This window comes from Quercus robur, chromosome 6 (assembly GCF_932294415.1).
Source record: "Quercus robur chromosome 6, dhQueRobu3.1, whole genome shotgun sequence".
NCBI classification, from domain to species: domain Eukaryota; kingdom Viridiplantae; phylum Streptophyta; class Magnoliopsida; order Fagales; family Fagaceae; genus Quercus; species Quercus robur.
Window position 1 is genome coordinate 48,168,026 of NC_065539.1, and position 18,314 is coordinate 48,186,339.

Sequence of the window (18,314 nt, forward strand, 5' to 3'; positions counted from 1 at the left end):
TTAAATAGAAAAAATAGAGAAAGGATCAAGAACAGAGTGAAAGACAAACAGAGAGAAAAGAACCAAAAACCCAAAACCTAAACCCACATAGTGGTGAAGAACAATAGAAAAGGGTGAGCTTCAGAACTCGTACGATAAACTAATAAATTCAAAAATGACAAAAACCCTATTAAATCAAAATTTTGGGTACTGATATTCAAGGTTGAGCTTCGGAACTCTATTCTTCGTCACAGGTGGTTGAGCGAACTTCGATTGAAAGGCATGGTGCGAGTTCTTTTGTGAAAGACACGGTGCGAGATTTTTGTGAGAGAGAGCAACGGCGAGGATTGATTTCGTGAGAGCGGCATTTTTGAAGAGAGGGAGCTTTCTGAAGAGAAACCAGACAATAGATAAGAAGGAAAAACGTTTGGGAGAGAGAAAGAATTGTAAATTAAATGCCACTGTTTAATTTTTTAATATATAATAAGGGAATAGAGTTGCTACAGTGTTCTCTAAAATAAGAGAACTACTATAGCAACTTCAAAAAAAAATTTAGAGAACCTCTGCGTTTGGAGAAGCCACTAGAGCGTGAACAGCAACGTTTTGTGGTCCAAAAATGGCTTTAGAGGGACCGTTGGAGATGCTCTTAACATGCCTTTCTTAATCTATTGGTTTACGTTTTTCCCTAAAAAAAAACAATATTTTTTGCTTTTGAGAAACTACAACCAAACAATCTCATATAATTATTTGTTAAAAAAAAATTGTTTGTTATTAATTAAAAAAAATTACTTATCCCTCAAGAAAGGCTTATCCATATTCCTTGACCATATCTATACTACAATATCTTATCAAGCGTGCAAAATATTCCAATCTGACCGAACTCGTCTGCATATTTAAAGCCTCTCGCTCACCCCTTCAAACATCACCAAACAAAACTCTTTCAACGCTTTGCGACCAAAACTCTAGGGCTCGGTTTCGTCCCTATTCGCCGCAATTAGGGTTTCGTTTATACTTTTCTGTATTTATTCTTAATCGGTAAGCTCGTGGTTTTCCTTAATTCATTTATCGTTTTGTCTATGCTTTAATAATCTGATTCAGATTTTGCGTTTTCGTTTGGTTTTGATTTGGGATTTTTTTTTTTCTCTAGGGTTTTCAGAAAAAGGGGGTTTCCGGAGGATCATCCAGCATTTGATTACGCATTTTGTATTCGTTGTAAGTATTCTCTTATTTATTATATATCTTAGTATTTGGTAATTTTACCTATAAATATGTTTAGGTAATATATGTGATTGAAAAGTTTTTTATCCTTAAGATTTCTTTTTATTCTGTTGTTTGGATGAGATTTGAGAATATGATTTTTCTTTATCAGTGAAAGATTACAACTTTTGAATTATTGGGTTGTGTTCAATGCATTTTGTAATTTTTCTATCAGTTCTTAATTTCTTTCAATTTTTCGGGTAAAAATATATTTCCTGGTATTTTAAATCTGGGTCTCTATTCATTAAATTATAATTTGGTTTTGGTTTTTCATTTGTCTTGATGTGAGTTTTTGGAAGAAAAAAAAAATTGATTGCTTTCCTCTATTATCTCTGGAGGAAATGGTTTCTTTTTTTAAGAAAAAAAGACCCAGTTTATTTGGGAAGAAGCCATTTTACTGATCTGATTTTTGTTGTGTTTTGAATCACCCTTTTGGTGTACTGACAATATTTTGTACAGTCTTGATTTTCTGATTGTGTGTTATAATTCAATTTTCTTTTATGGGCTGATGAGTTGTGTTGGGAAGAGTATTGTTTGCATCTCTTAAATAGTGGGCCTTTCTATTTGTTTTGTCTCTGTTGATTCAATAATAAGTTATTAATTTTCTTTGAAAGTGAAGATGGGATTTATTTTAATCTTGTTTTTAGTTTGATATATTGTTTAACAGATTTATAGTACTTGTTGGGAGGCGTGTATGTACTTTATATAGTGCTATTACTTCTGTCATTGCGTCTCCAATTTTTGATGCATATCATTTTCTTCCTGTATTCATTGGGATTTGTGTTATTTTGGTCACAATTATTAGTCCTGGCTAGTGCAGCCTACACTGTGCAAATTTGGCTTCTTATCTGTTTTTGTGGGTTTGTCAGGCGAAGAGTGAATGAACTAATGGAGTCCAAAGGTGGCAAGAAGAAGTCTAGTAGTAGTAAGTCCTTATTTTATGAAGCTCCCCTCGGTTACAGCATTGAAGACATCCGTCCTGCCGGTGGAATCAAGAAGTTCAGATCTGCTGCTTACTCCAACGTAAGTTGCATGTTTCTTGATGTTAACAATTCTTGAGTTTTTTAATACAAAATGATTGGTTTGCTAATGTTATATTATCTTGTGGTGTTTATGTGCAGTGTGCGCGGAAACCATCCTGAGATTACCGGAGTTTTGACATAAACTTTAGGATTTTCATACTGCTAAAATTGCTGTAGTCTTTTCTTTCTTTTCTACTTCACTTGTTCCCTCATCCTCCTCCGTTTGTGCAACTTGATTTGCTTTCCTTGAGAAAAAATGGCCTCCTTGCCAGTCTCTGCAATTGGATTTGAAGGTTATGAAAAGAGGCTTGAGGTATCTTTCTTTGAGCCAGGCATTTTTGCTGATCCTGGGGGCATGGGCCTCCGTACTCTGTCAAAATCTCAATTGGATGAGATTCTAGGACCAGCTGAATGCACCATTGTTGCTTCTCTGTCAAATGATTACGTTGATTCTTATGTCCTCTCTGAATCTAGCCTTTTTGTGTATCCTTACAAAGTTATTATCAAAACTTGCGGGACCACAAAATTGCTTCTCTCCATTCCAGCCATCCTTAAATTGGCTGAAGCTCTATGTCTTACAGTGAAATCTGTGAGATACACTCGTGGAAGCTTTATTTTTCCTGGAGCTCAGCCATCTCCACATCGGAGCTTCTCAGAAGAAGTAGCTGTTCTTGATAGCTATTTTGGCAAGCTCGGTTTGGGCAGCAAGGCACATGTGATTGGTTGTCCTGAAAAATCACAGAAATGGCATGTTTACTCTGCTTCTGCAGAATTGGCGCAACAGCCAAGCCCTGTTTACACTCTAGAGATGTGCATGATCGGTTTGGACAGAAAGAGGGCATCAGTTTTCTACAAAACAAATGCAGCTTCAGCAGCTCTGATGACTGAGGATTCTGGTATCAGGAAGATTCTTCCTCAATCTGAGATATGTGACTTTGAGTTTGACCCTTGCGGGTACTCCATGAATGCTATTGAAGGTGCTGCAATTTCTACAATCCATGTTACACCAGAAGATGGTTTCAGTTATGCAAGTTTTGAAGCAGTTGGATATGATTTTGAAGATGTGAATTTGACCCAGATGATCGAGAGGGTTTTGGCTTGCTTTGAACCTACTGTGTTCTCCATTGCTCTGCATGCTGATAGTGCTGAAATGGAACTTGGAACCAAGTTCCCTCTGGATTTGAAGGAATACCATTGTGGAGAAAAGAGCTGTGATGTGCTTGGATTGGGTGGTGGGTCTCTCACCTATTACAGCTGTGTCAGGGCTGAAAGCTGTGCATCTCCTAGATCAATCCTCAAATGCTGCTGGAGCGAGGACGAGAAGGATGAGGAAGTTGAAAAGAACTAGTTATATATGTTTTATTTGTTGCTGAATAAAAGTTGTGGGGTTTATGTTAGTATTCTCTAATCTCTATGTGGTTTATCATTATATGTCGCTGCATGGTCCTCCGCTGTCTTTAAATTGTGTAATGGATGTTGATTCCCTGTTCTGGGTAGTGTTGAACCAAGTGTTTTTAATATTATAGTTACCTATTTGTGCTGGGATTATCTTATATTGCTTTTATTCATGGGAATGGGTTTTTGTTTGGTGTATCAGTTGATTTATTTGGAATCCATTAGGGTTGTCTGATAAAAAATGATTTTTTTTTTTATTGATTCACATGTTAATTATTAATATAATTTTTAAGAATTAGTAAATATCGAATCCCCATTATCGGAAAAGGCCTGAGTTGTGATTAACTTGAGATCACACATGATCTCACCCACAGGCCTCATCTCATGGTGAGGCCTAGGAGGGCACTTGGAAATTTTTTGGATGTTCACGCTTCCTGTATATGAAGAATGCCTGATTTGTTCAAGTTTGGTTTTTTATTTTTGTTTTTGTTTTTGTTTGAGAAGAGAGTTTGGTATATGTAGAATTGTAGATGCTTGGGAGCTTGCTCCAAAAGTTTGATGCTTTATTTGTTCAAATTTGCCAAACGATGTGGTTTGGTACAATTAATCATGTGATTGATGTGGGATGGTTAGTGCCGTAATTTTGAACGCAAGAACAACCATCAAATGGTATGCCTTGCAACTTACAAGGTCATCGCACTTGTTCTTCAAGCATAAACTCCGATGAATTATCCTGAACCACAATGTGACTACATGATTTTGTGTAAAGGAGGTGTGTGTATGGATATTCCCTATTATTTGCTAGCAATGTGTTTTTTTTTTTTTTTTTTTTTTTTTTTTTGAGGTACATTCCATCATTGTAACTTGACATAATTGCGATATTGCATAAAAGAAAATAAAAAAGACGACCAATTAAAATTAAGCTAGTGAAAAAGGAAGACAATACTTTAGTGATAGAATGGAATTTCTAGTGAGGTAAGTTTTTATAGGTGGTAATAAATACTAGCTTGATAAATTATTAACCCCTCTTGCTGCCAAATAACCTTTTTTTTGTGTGTGTTTTTTTAGGTAGATGGTGAGGATAGAGGTGAGTTTCGAATTACAAAATCATAAAAAATGACATTAGCACTGGACTATCACTTGAACTTCATTACTTTATGGGTTCCAGATAACTCAACTGGTAAAGTCTCTAATGGTTGAATAAGTGATCTGGGATTCAATCCCCGCCTATACCAAAAACCAATTGGTGTCTTGGTCTGATGATAAAGAACACTTATCAGGAGCGGATGTCATAGATTGAAGCTCTCTCAAAAAATAAAACTCCATTACTTCCATACAACAATATATGCATTAATTGCTCATTTTTCTATTAATTATCCAAAATAAAAGGACTACAAATTTGTTAATTTTCTGATGCTTCAGCTGCTGGCTTTTGTTTGTACTTTGTATCGGGCCTTGTTTGTACTTTGCATTGTGCCTTGTTCAGTAGGGGCGAAACTTCCCATAGCAGCTCTCAATTGTTGTATTCCCTAATTAAAAATAGGGTAAACTATGTATTTAGTCTCTATCTTTTACACTATATTTTAATTTAATCTCTAACCTTTCGATTATGTCAATTTGATCTTTAACTTTTTAGTATCGTATTAATTTAGTCTTGCTATTATTTCTTGAATGTAATTTGTTGACGTGGCAAATAGCCAAAATAAAAATTTAGCTTATTGCCACATCAACAGAAACTAATTTTTTATTTTGGCCGTTAACCACGTCAGCAATTTTTCATCCAAAAAATAATGGCAGTGGCTAAATTGACATGACACTGAAAGGTTAGGGGTTAAATTAACACAATTGAAAAGTTAAGGATCAGATTGAAATATGATGTAAAGGATAGAGACCAAATATGTAGTTTACACTTAAAAATATAAGTTATGTATCAGTTGCACAGCCCAATAAATAAATATATATATATATATATATATAAACTTTTCCAAGAATCATCCATAAGGACCGTTACTATACGGAAAAATAAGGAAAAGAGAAATTAATTGGAAAGTGTCACCTGCATATGCCATAGTTTATAATTTTTTTTGCCTAGGACAGAAGAAAACAAAGAACCTATCTTAAACACATTTGTATATGTATGCACGTTGTACGTGGGTGATACCATATTCTCTCCTATTACATTAAACAACCAATTAGACATGGAATCAGCCACATGCTTGTTCCGCATTATCATCACGCAAGGACACCGGGCTGATAATATTTTGATATACGTCTCACATTCATATTAGGAACCATATGCCATGATAATGATGCACTCAGAGGCGTGTTTGTTCAGAGTCTATATATACCGAATTCACCGAAACTAAATTTCAAACACCTTTAAATACTGCCTCAGCAAAAGCTAGAATGATCTTGAAAATGGATTTAAAAAAACACCTTAATGTAAATGATTGACTTGGATTATCCCTATAGAACAGCACAAAGGCAAACTATATTGCAAGGACACTCGGAGGCCTAAAGACAAGTGAAACGGACACAGTATGCAGTTTTTGGATATGTGTGGGTGTTAAGAACAACGAAACTTTATCCTTCGAATTCTTTTACCTGAACAACATGACATTCGCTTCATGCGCCTTTATAAACTCTATAAACCTACAAGCTGTAACTATGTCATTTTTATACACAATTGCAATTAGAAATCATCATAGAAATGCAAAATTAATTATAAAAATCGAAAAAAAAAAAAAAAAAAAAAAAAAAAAAAAAAAAAAAAAAAAAAAAAAAAAAAAGGAAAAGATTTAGCCGAAACAACATAATCATACAAGATAAAGAGAAGAATATACCTTCAACATCAGAAACTTGGGGTAGTAAATATCTAAACTTTAAGTTCTTTATTATATTCTCAATAACATTCTTTAAACACACATACAAATACTGTTTTTAAGGAAAAGAAAAAGAAGTTAACTTTCCAAATAAGATTCATCATAGCAACTAATCCTCCACAACAGCCTTGGCTACAGAGTCCACAGTAGATCTACTTTCAACATCTGCCTTTTTCCTTCCTCGTGATGTACAACAACCGTCCAATCCCCTTTAGCGGATCGGGCTTCTCTTTCTTTCCATTCCTGTACGTGCCATAACAAGATCAGCTAATGTCTATTTGCCACGAGCCTTTTCATTTAACTTTTAGCTTATTTTATTTATGTAAAACTTTTTAAAATCTCTTTTTTTTTTTTTTTCAAATACAAGTATATTTTAGCCACTTTTCGCAAAAAGCAATTAGCAGAAAGCCAAATAAACTAATGCTAAATGGACACTAGGACAAAAGTAAGAGTGAGCCTCATAAATAATAAATAATAGGTGAAAAAAAGAAAACGACCTGTGAGATTTTATTAATGTGCAAGATATCAATTCTATAATAGACACCTTCTCAATATGTACTAGTATAGGGAATTTAACCGAAATCCCAACTTGTGAGAAACAAAAAATAGAGAAAAAACACACGCCAAAGAAAAAACAATCACACGTACAAGATAATATTTATGTAATTCGGCAATTTGCCTACGTCCACGGAGTTGTAGGGATTTCACTATTATCAAGGAAAAGTACAAAGTATAGGGAATTTAACCGAAATCCCAACTTGTGAGAAACAAAAAATAGAGAAAAAACACACGCCAAAGAAAAAACAATCACACGTACAAGATAATATTTATGTGATTCGGCAATTTGCCCACGTCCACGGAGTTGTAGGGATTTCACTATTATCAAGGAAAAGTACAAAGTGCGGCTACAGTTTATCTCTCACTCAAAAACACAGCAACAACACCTCAAAAACCCTAATCACCAAAGTCGGTTTCTATATACAAAACGGGCCAAAAAATCGGCCCAAGCTCCGCTCCATGGACTAAGCCTCAGTAAATCTTCCATTACAAACCACGCAATATTATTCGGGTCAGGTCAGGTTGTCGAATCGGATCAAACAAAACTAGGCTCCACAAAGCCCAACAACTAGAAGAAAATTTTCCATGAAAACGCATGAATCCCTAATGTTAACAGCACATGAGCAACACCAACCTGATACATGGTGATGGATGCAAGTGTACATTTCCCTTTGACACAATCAAATGCTAGTCTTGCAGACAAAGGTTAGATACTGCAATATGTGGCATATATTTAACCAACAAGCATTCCCCTTCAAAGAAAATTGTGCACAAATGTAAGAAAAGAGCACAGTACATCAACCATTTGAATGTCTTTATAATCAAACTATGAAAATTGTGCTTTGCTCAGGCACATAAACTCGTGTATGTGAACATAACTTTGTACAGTTTGAGCCACACAATGTTTTGTACAAGTGCAAGTAGAAAACTGTTATTTATTTATTAAATTTTTTGACAGGAATAGGGATAAGAAAACTGTTCTTTTGGAGCATATGTTACAATGGTGATAGATATAGCATAATTAAAAGACATTATGGTTGAATATCAAATTAAGAATGACTGACGGAGATACATCGGAGAATACCGTATTTTTTTTAGGTAATAATAACTTTATTGATAAAATACTACTTCATGTACGATGAAAACAAAGAGGCCTAAAAAAAAAAAAAAACAGAGGAGAATACCTGTTCTAGCTGTGCCTCAAGAGCAGTGGTCAAGTCATCATTTTTTTGCGGCAGAACCTTCAACCCTGGTCTACTTTGGTGGTATTCCGTAATCCATTCTGCAGTTCAAGAAGTTTTCAATAAGAAAACAATGACATGAACCATAACCATAAAAATAAAAATAAAAATAAGAATTTTAAAAAGTAGCAAAATACAGTTAGAATTATCCTCAAAATAAAACTGATTATCCATATTAACTTAAATCGATGATTGTTTTAATCAATTTTCAACATTTAACTATAGCTTGCAAATGTCACCATGATGGTAGCTAACAGTGGAATCAGATAATGTAGATAACCCTAATATCTGATTTAGGCACATTCTGACAGTCTTTTTTTGTTCAATAATTTTCATTGTTGGTGGTCAAAGTTCTTCTGTTACCTTTCTGTAAGTACCTTGGACATCTAGTACATTAACCCTTTCTCTCTCTTTTTTGATAAGTAACCCTTTCTCTTTCTACAGTTGTGATCTTTTTCATAATCACTTTTCCACGCAAAAAAATCTGTTTCATGCTACTAGATATGAAAGTTGCATGCACATAGATAAGATGAATGTCCCAGATTCGCTAGTTCATACTTTTCATTCCTTTTCAGTAGTCCTCATCCCCAGAAGATATTTGGATAAAAATCATTGGAATCAGCTTTTTGTCCCTTTTCCTGTGCTTCTTGTGCTCCTTGGATGAATTGTGATCCTTCTTTCTCTCTATCCTAGCTTTCTTGGAACTAACTACAAGAAAAAACTTTTACTTTGCACATTTATGAACTGTGATGACTGAGAATTGAGAACTATATGTTGCCACTAGATTGTGAGCAATTAAACACATAAAAGTATGTGCTCTGAAATTCATACATTTCCCCCTTTTGAGTAGCCCTCATTCCCTGGAGAGAGATGACAAACTACAACTTGAGTAAGAAAAGGAGAAAAAAATATCTCAAGTTAATGAGAGAACATGACTACAAAATCATATAATCAAGTAATACACTACAGGCAATGGCATTGATAATTCAAAAACATCTCCACAGCCGCTAAATCTTTTGAGGTATCCAAGAAGAACAGGAAAATTGCAAAATCAGATAGTTCTAGGCAGCAAGAATCCATTAAGCAAAATTTTTCCTTAACATGATTCATTTTGAAAAGAACACGGCAAAGCATTTATCATCTAAACTAAAAAATTTATGAACACACCATATTGGTCATCAAATTCAAGTCCATCCACTGTACTGGGCTGCTCATATTTTCCAGTCACAGTGTTTCTTTCCTGATTTTGTTCTATTTTTCTTCCTTGATGACTCTTTCATTTTCCTTTCTCTGATTGTCTGACCCAAAATAATAATAATAATAATATAGAAAAGATTCTTTCAGATGTAAAGCTCTTCAACATACCATTAGCATGTAAAAACCACGTTCAGCTTCAATATAGCTCCAAACAGCTTTGCTAGTGTCAATATCATTTCACTTTTCTCCTTCTAGCTTGTTCTTTCATGCATATTCGTTGTTGTCCCTTTCCACTTCCGTAGGTAAAATTCCATCTGGAAACAACAAAAAACAACTACCTCTCAGTACTTCACCAGCAATATATATCGTGCAAATGTGTATTGCAAGTAGGAAATCAGGGCCAAAATCTAGGAAATTTACATTAAAAATAAGATGGTCAGATACAAGTATGATGTAACCCCCCAAACCCCTGGAAATTTTACACTGGCCTTACACACAAAGGACAACTTTTTTCAAAAAGGCACCAGAATTGCAATTAATATTTTCACATGAATTGTATCCATCTGTCAATGGATCCATTGGATGAATTACAATAATGAGTCCAATTACATTGCTTATGATCCTATTAAGTCTATGACTCACAAGATCTGTAAATTACCCAGACTATCTGAGTTATGATTATTTCAAAGATATTGCATTGATATATCTACTTTCCCAAACCTGAAACCTTTTGCTTTCTTCAAGAACCTATTTGAAGTGCTCTTTCTTTTACTCAATTACTCATGAGGTAGCAAAGGTAAGGGAAAATACAAGGTAATACATTTTTAAAACATTGGCAACTTTTCAACCAATGAGTAAAACATGCTGAAGACTCTGATAGATTCTGTAGTGTACACTCTATGCCTTGTTGATTTGTTACTTCTGTCTACAAAATTGCAAGTGTTGATAGAATTGGCCAGTTAGACAATAATTTTTTTTCTAAAATCAAATTATGCCCATACACTTGCATCAGTATCCAATATGCAAAATAGATGCATTACCAAACTTATAGTGAAAAAGGCATAGTACATCATAGTTAATATTTGAAATCACAATCCCATACCAAAATGTTAATTGCAAACCACAAACATCTTGTTAAGTTTACATAATCAAATCCTTCCTATTTTCACGTTTTTGGACAATAGCTCAAAATTTTCAAAGCAGCTGATGCAACCGCCACATTAGAATAGCAAAATGGATAAAATCAAGGTGGAAAAAACACAAATTAAAAAACATTCTGATGCTGCAGCCAATAAAACTATAGAAAACAAGGGAAAAAACTCATCTTTTGCAATCAAGAGGCCTTATCACACATACCCAAAAGCCATTTCAACAAATGGAAACAAAAAAAGAAGTGTTAAATTATCAAGCTCAAAGTGTAAATTAATAAGAAAAAATAGCACAAAGGCCACAAACCCTTTTTGGGCATGTCAGGATTTCCCTTTTGAAGCTTCTTAATATTTTGCTTTTTTCTTCTGGTCTTTCTGCAATTCCTACTTTTCTCTCTCTGCATATGCAGTGGCTATGGAGGTCTATTGAGAAACAGAGAAGAAATACAGAGCAGGTTTAGGGCACCACTGCACCTATTGTTTGGGTTTTGTTTTTAGGTTTCCATCAATGAGTAATAAGTCCAAGTCCAATAGCATTTCATATTAGGAAAAATATTGGTGGACCCAGATATTCCTGAAATATCCCCTATACCCTTAGTTTCCTCCCCCTCCCTCACCAGTCCCCAGTCCTCACAGTCACACTCCCACCCCATTTTATTTTTTTCCTATATTTTTATGTCATATTTTACATAGTGTTTAGATTAATTACAGCTATTTATCTTCTTTTTATTGATAATGAGTGACTTTATTTAAAACTAAAAAACAAATACAAGCCACATCCCAAGTACACAGGAAGTGTACTATTAGAAGTGAAAAGGGTCAACAGAAAGTGCACACATCTAAAAACTCTACAAACGAAGAGAAAGGCAGATCACTCAGAATAGATATTATTTATGGTGCGTAAACTCTAAGTTGTAAAATTTTGTGATGGACACCTTATACAATATCAATTTGTAATGTCTATCTACTGTTTAAATCAGTGTATAAACATTACCAGGATGCAAAACAGTGATGCAATTCCAGCAACAAGAATGGCTGTAAGATGGTTACGTGATCACAAAGGATATAATTATTCAAATTTGGAAATAAGCTCCATGACTCCACCTTTAAGTGATGAGGATGCATAGACATGCTTGGAGTGAGCGCATTGCACTCCTTAAAATGATACACTTCCAGCATATCAGGTTCTCCACAATAAGATATTTGGCTGAAAAATGCTAGGTGGGACCATTTATTATGGTGTCTAATCAACAAAAGTTACAACAGGCTAGAATCATGAAGGATTCATGTTTCCATGACATACTAGCATGACCAGAATTTTAGTTTCAAACTTCAGATGCATCTCCAAGCTTCCTTTACAAGGGAACATTCATCTGCTCCATTTTCTTAATAATATTTTTGGACATTAAGCCCCTCTCAACCACATGATCCCAAAAAAGAGGTAAGATGTTGCTGTCACCAAGATAAGAAGCACTGAACGATTTATAGAGTTTAAGTGTTATCTTCAACCTCCTTATAGCCATTTCATCTAACATCTTTGAAGCAACAGTTGCCTTCCCTGCTTTCAAGTAAGCATATGCCAGAGTAGTGTACACAATGCTGTCTCCTGATATGCCCTTCCCTTGCATAATACTGAATATTTTTTCAGCAGAGTCCAATCTTTCCCTCTTACATAGCCTTCTTATCAGTGCCCTGTACACTGAAACATCAACACAAAGGCCTCTCTGCACTAGCTCATCCGGGAGTCTTAGAACTGCATCTTCATTGTCTCGGTTGCAAAAAGCATCTATAATCCATGAGTAAGTGCAGTAACTTGGAGAAAATTCTGAATCAAGCATGCTAAACAAATGCTCTTTAGCACTGTCCATCTCTTGGACTTTGCAGAATCCATGAATCAGAGCTTTGTATGTAAACTGGTCCAGCTTCAATCCAGCCTCCAACAGTTTGTTCTTCACTTTTAATGCAGACCTCATATCTCCTATCTTGCAGTAAGCATTAATCAATGTGTTACATGTCACATTGTCAGGTACAACTTTCCTCTCACTCATCTCATTCAAGAGCATATTTGCATCCCTTATCCTGCCTTCTTCACACAACTTGCGTAGAATTGAATTATAAGTAATAACTTCGGGGTACAAGCCCTTAGCCTCCATCACCTTGCACAATCTTAATGCTTCTTCAAGGTCATTTACTCTGCAATATCCATCAATCAAAGTAGTGTATGTCACATGATTGGGAGTAGCACCTTTAATTTCCTGGAAGAGCTTTACAGCCTCTCTCATTCTACCTTCTCTACAAAATCCATAAATAAGGGAATTAAAAGTCACAATATCAGGACTTATTCCTCCTCTTTCCATTCTATCTTGTACACCCAAAGCCTCATAGTGCATACTCCTCTTGCAGTATAATGAGATCAATGTATTATACGTAACAAGATCAGGAAAAACACACTTCAATTCCATCTCACTCAACAGCTCTTCTGCCTTCTCCAAATCCCCAGACTTGCAGCAGGCATGAATTAAAACATTATAAATGTGTAAATTCGGAACAACCCCTATCCGCACCATCTTCTTATATACTTTCCATACCATATCAGTCAACCTATCCTTTATTAAACAATTCAAAAGCACAGTACAAGCATGCAAATGAGGCTCGAAGCTATGCACCCTCATGTGCTCAAACACTTGAATTGCATCCTGGGTCATCCTTGAATTACCATAATATATCACAAGCCAGCTTAAAACATGAGAATTCAAATCCGGGTCATCATAACTCCTCACCAAAGCATTCAAAACTGAGGGTGACGATAGAAAATCCTTGCGTGCAATTTTCTCAAGCAAGCCTTGTGCAGTTTTGAAGTGCTTGTGCTTAGTGAGGATGTGAACCATTGTCCATGAACATTGCAGCGAGTGATTATAGTTAGGAACCGATTCAACCCACTTGAAAAATGCCCAAGAAAGTGGGGGACCATGATTGTTATTATAAAGTGAGGGTTGCAGGAGTACCTGGTGAATGGTTGTTGAGGTAAGAGTGGAACCAATCTTGGGTTTCAAGAGGTTGTGCCATTGACCCTTTACTATAATTGCACACACACTTTGAACGAAATGGGTCTCACTAGCTAAAGAAACTAGAGCAGCCATGTTTGATATTATCTTTTAAGGCTATGACTTATAACGGAGTTGATTAATTCCTATGCAGGGAAAATAAATAAAGTTGTGGCCTTGTGGGGGTCACATTTTTTATCAGTTGGTTCTGTTTTTGAGGAATTCTTATTTCTGTTTCACAACTGACACGGCAATTTGCCTGCCGTGCCCGTGTCGTATGCGTACGGGACACAGCTGCACGCGTGTCCTTCCCTTTTTTCAATAATCGGACACTGCCGGGACACGGCTGCACGCAGCAAGGGAGGGAAAAAAAAAAAAGAGTAAAAATCCTAACCTGAAACGCTGCGTTTTGAGAGCATCCCTTGAACCCAAAATCAGTTTCCTCTCGATCTCTCTTCTTCTCTCAGTCTCACTCTCTCACGCCGATCTCCTTCGGCTCTTCTCCTTCTTCCCTCTTCTTTTTTTTCTTCTCCTTTGGCCAAATATGCCCTTACGTAATTTACAGTTTTCCCCTTTTGCCCCACTTGAGTAATGTTTTTCGGGTGGTTTTGATATAGGGAAAAATAGGTAACTAGCATTAATTTCCTAACTATCTAGTTAGTAGTTAAGGTTTCAAAACTATTTATTTTTATAGCATCTCGAGTCTTTTAAACTCGATTTTGGGCAATAACTCCAGCATCAAACACTCGATTTCTATGCTCTAATTTCTTCCAACTCAATTTCTATGCTCTAATTTCTTCTAACGTGGCATAGCTCTCCACGAGGGTAGACAGAAATCGAGTCTCTAAGACTCGATTTCTAAGCGTTATACATAAAACCAAATCAGTGTGGAACCAGAACATCAGGGAAGAAAGCAGAGAGAGAAAAAACAAAAAAAAAAAAAAAAAAAAAAAAAAACAGAGAGAGATCGGAGTGGGTCGCGCGAGCCCAGGCAGAGCAGCGCCTGGGTCGCGCGAGCCCAGGGGAGACCCAGGCAGCGCGCGGCCTGGGTCTCGCGAGACCCAGGCGCCGCGCTACCTGGGTCTCGCCTGGGTCTCGCGTGCTTGGGTCTCGCGAGACCCAGGCCGCGCGCTGCCTGGGTCTCCCCTGGGCTCGCGCGACCCACTCCGATCTCTCTCTGTTTCTGGTTTTTTTTTTTTTTCTCTCTGCTTTCTTCCCTGATGTTCTGGTGTTCTGGTTCCTCACTGATTTGGTTTTATGTGTAACCCTTAGAAATCGAGTCTTAGAGACTCGATTTCTGTCTACCCACGTGGAGAACTATGGAAGAAATTAGAGCATAGAAATCGAGTGTTTGATGGTCGAGTTATTGCCCAAAATCGAGTTTAAAAGACTCGAGATGCTATAAAAATAAATAGTTTTGAAACCTTAACTACTAACTAGATAGTTAGGAAATTAATGCTAGTTACCTATTTTTCCCTTTTGATATATGTGTGTAAACATCCTACTAGAGACTTGAACCCCGGTCCTTGCCCCTATTCCCCTTATACTTGTGGAGTAACTATCATACTAAGAGTGTGCGGTATTGTGTAATATGTTTAAAATGCTTAAAAGTGTGTTCAAAATGGGCTACCAAATAAAGTTGTAAGATGGCAGGCAACATTTCAAATTTTTTAAGCGTAAGTAGCCTTTGTATTTTGATTTTGATTTTGTTATTATTTCAGTATTTAAAAACAGAAATTCATTTCTATTTTAGTCTTTGCCGTCAACTTATTAACAGAAAATTCTTATATGACAAACGGAGTGTCTTATTTGCACAGTAAATGCTGAGGTGACTTTTAGTTGGCATTTTTTAAATGACACATCAACATTTTAATTTTTTTTAATTATAAAAAAAAAACTTAAATCTAATTTAATTAGGAAAAAAAACTTTTGTTACTTTTCATTATTTTTCAAAAGAACATTACAACTTGTTCTTCATGTTCTTTCTAGATCAAACCCAACAACCAATAACTCAAACCCAGATCACAAGAACACAAACGAAAAAACAATTAAATTAAATTAAATACTAATAGGAAGAATAAAGAACAATGAACTCAATCCAAACATCAAACCCAATTTCATCGCAATCACCAAGCACCATCAACAAAACCCAATTGCCCAAATTCATCAAACCTCAGAGAGAGTTTAGGTCAGATTGGTGGTGCGTGGTGGAGAAGAAGGCCGAGCTTGTGAACTCTGGCCATGGAGCTACCGTGGAGATAAAATTTGAGATCAGAGAGAGATTCTATCCATGGAAGGTGAAGAGAGAGAGAGAGTTAGAGATAGAGAAAGTGTAGAGATTATTTTAAAATCTAATGACCAATGAGGTTAAAGGAAAAGAAAAATAATTAAAAAGATAATGATTTTTTTTAAGAAATAATTTTAATTAAATTAGATTTAAGGTTTTTTTTAATTTTCTGACGTGGCTTTTAAAAAAACATTAAAATGTTGATGTGTCATTTAAAAAATGCCAACTAAAATATTTTATTATTATATTATTAACCACCTCAGCATTTACTTTGCAAATAGGACACTCCGTCTGTTACGTAGAAGTTTTTTATTAGTGGGTTGACGGGAGGGACCAAAATAAAAATGATTTTATGTTTTAAGGGACTAGAATAGTAGCAAAATCAAAATATGGACCAAAATGAAAATTGGCCAAAAATTTAGGGACAAAAAATGTATTTTAACCAATAATAAATACATAACATAATTTTAAATTTTTTTTTTTTTTTATTATCAAGGTAGACAGTAGCCAATTCCTCAAGAAAAGAAAGGTAGACAGTAAACACATTTATATATTATGACATAAAGAAGTTTAAACAGGATATAGAGACAGAAATTTGTTCTTATTCTCCTATTACTTTTTTGCATAGGCACTGACATATAGTCCAAACATCTTGTAAGAAAGACTCTAATCGAAAACATACAAAAGATAGAACTATGTTTTTTTTTTTTTCCTTTTCTTTTTTGAGAAAAAAAAAAGAAAAAAAAAAGGGGGGGACTCGTGTGTGGCAATCATTGTCCCACGCCCTATGGTATATTTGGGTAAGCTCATGGGTGCCACTAGCTTGAACCAGAGCTCGGAGACCCCGAACTCACACACACCCCCAGCTCTATTGGTTTCTAGGACTTACCAAAAATTGCAATTATAGTCCTCACAAGAACTCGAACCTGGAATGTGGTGAAGTCTCAACAGTCACCTACTAGTTGTACCACACCTGCTGGTGGTAGATAGAACTATGCTTATAATTTCTTTTAGTCAATTTGAATGGACTAACAATGTGATAGAGGTACCAAATAAAATTATAATAAATGACATACTTACACCATTTATAGTATCCTCAAATACTCATATAATAGATGTTTTATTAAAAGAAGTTTTAATAAAAGAAGTCTTGACAAATACCCCTTTACTAATCATTAAAGAAAACATTAATTGTGGTAATTTATTGAATAAAGACAAATTTAATTACTTAACATATAGAGTTAATCATAAGTCCTTGACAAATTTTCCCCAGTCCATTATAAGGGTTGATGAAAGACTTTATGGAGAAGTTTTATTTCACAGATAGAACTATGGTAGATTTTGTAAAGTTTTTGAATTCCAGTCACTCTGGCATTGACAGACTTCATCATGACCACTCTTATACAACTACTAAGCGAGAGCACAAAAAGAAAGAAGTTTGTTCTATCACATATGCTTGAAATTTTAAAAATGATTTTCTTATAAAACATTTTAAAGGAATTTTACAAAAAGACATTGGCAAAAAGGTTTTAAAAATGAATTTGAAAAAAGTTTTGCCAGGAAATATTTATTTTCAAAATATTATTTCAAGACATAGTGACATAGCAACAAATCCTTTTACCAAAAGCCAATTGCAAACTAACATGAATAAAAGACCCTCCAAGGCAGACATGAAAGGAAAGGGTAAGGCACCAGCGATGCAACCCAAAGAAATCCAAAAGGCTTCAGCGAAGATTTCGGATAAGCATGAAGGCGTCTCAATAAAGGCAATATCCCTTCAGGATACGTTGCTAGCAGAGGCAATGTATTCATGTGGTGAAAAAAGTGAAATTCTGCAAGAAGTGCTCCGCACTAATCTCACTTTTCAGGATGGAGAATTTACAAACCTTCCTTTTCATATTAAATTACTTCTTGATAATTTACAAGCAACCTTTACCCTTAGACAGAAACCCTTATTCCAAAAGACCCTTAAGGCTTTGGAATTACATCTTGTTAGCACCAGTGCAATTATTGAAGCACTTGGTTGTCAACTCCCTGGCAAGGAGGATGGAGATTCATGCTCCACAAAGACAGAGTCACAGTCTCTAAAAAGCTATCTTATGGGAACAAGCTTTTCAAAGCTCCACCCTAAGATTCAACAAAAAACGAGACTTGTCATTAGAACCTTACCCCTTGAAATCCAACAGAATATACTAACTCATAAAGCCATAATAAGTTTTTATGACAGATGGATGTATCTTTTTAAAGTATTAGTCTCTGTAGCATTTATCAGGACAGATATGACATATGAAATATGGCTATCCC

At 35.4% G+C, this 18,314-nt stretch overlaps 2 protein-coding genes across 15 annotated transcripts; one reads left to right on the forward strand and one right to left on the reverse strand.

Moving 5' to 3' along the window:
* The first annotated feature begins 2,105 nt into the window (after nucleotides 1-2,105).
* LOC126689177 (S-adenosylmethionine decarboxylase proenzyme-like) lies at nucleotides 2,106-3,811 on the forward strand. Its single transcript, XM_050384241.1, has 2 exons — nucleotides 2,106-2,259; nucleotides 2,358-3,811. The coding sequence occupies exon 2, from the start codon at nucleotides 2,515-2,517 to the stop codon at nucleotides 3,604-3,606; it is 1,092 nt and encodes a 363-aa protein (XP_050240198.1). The 5' UTR covers nucleotides 2,106-2,259; nucleotides 2,358-2,514; the 3' UTR covers nucleotides 3,607-3,811.
* Nucleotides 3,812-6,525: 2,714 nt separating this feature from the next.
* On the reverse strand, nucleotides 6,526-14,288 carry LOC126689178 (pentatricopeptide repeat-containing protein At5g38730). 14 transcript variants are annotated; one of them, XM_050384252.1, is made up of 7 exons: nucleotides 11,784-14,288; nucleotides 9,700-9,845; nucleotides 9,166-9,194; nucleotides 8,893-9,038; nucleotides 8,278-8,375; nucleotides 7,728-7,845; nucleotides 6,526-6,778 (listed from the first exon to the last, which is right to left on the reverse strand). In XM_050384252.1, the coding sequence occupies exon 1, from the start codon at nucleotides 13,817-13,819 to the stop codon at nucleotides 12,035-12,037; it is 1,785 nt and encodes a 594-aa protein (XP_050240209.1). In that variant the 5' UTR covers nucleotides 13,820-14,288; the 3' UTR covers nucleotides 6,526-6,778; nucleotides 7,728-7,845; nucleotides 8,278-8,375; nucleotides 8,893-9,038; nucleotides 9,166-9,194; nucleotides 9,700-9,845; nucleotides 11,784-12,034. The 14 variants fall into 14 exon arrangements, with proteins under 14 accessions (XP_050240209.1, XP_050240208.1, XP_050240212.1 ...); XM_050384251.1 differs by having other exon boundaries at nucleotides 8,893-9,042; XM_050384255.1 differs by having other exon boundaries at nucleotides 9,166-9,212.
* Nucleotides 14,289-18,314: the final 4,026 nt, after the last annotated feature.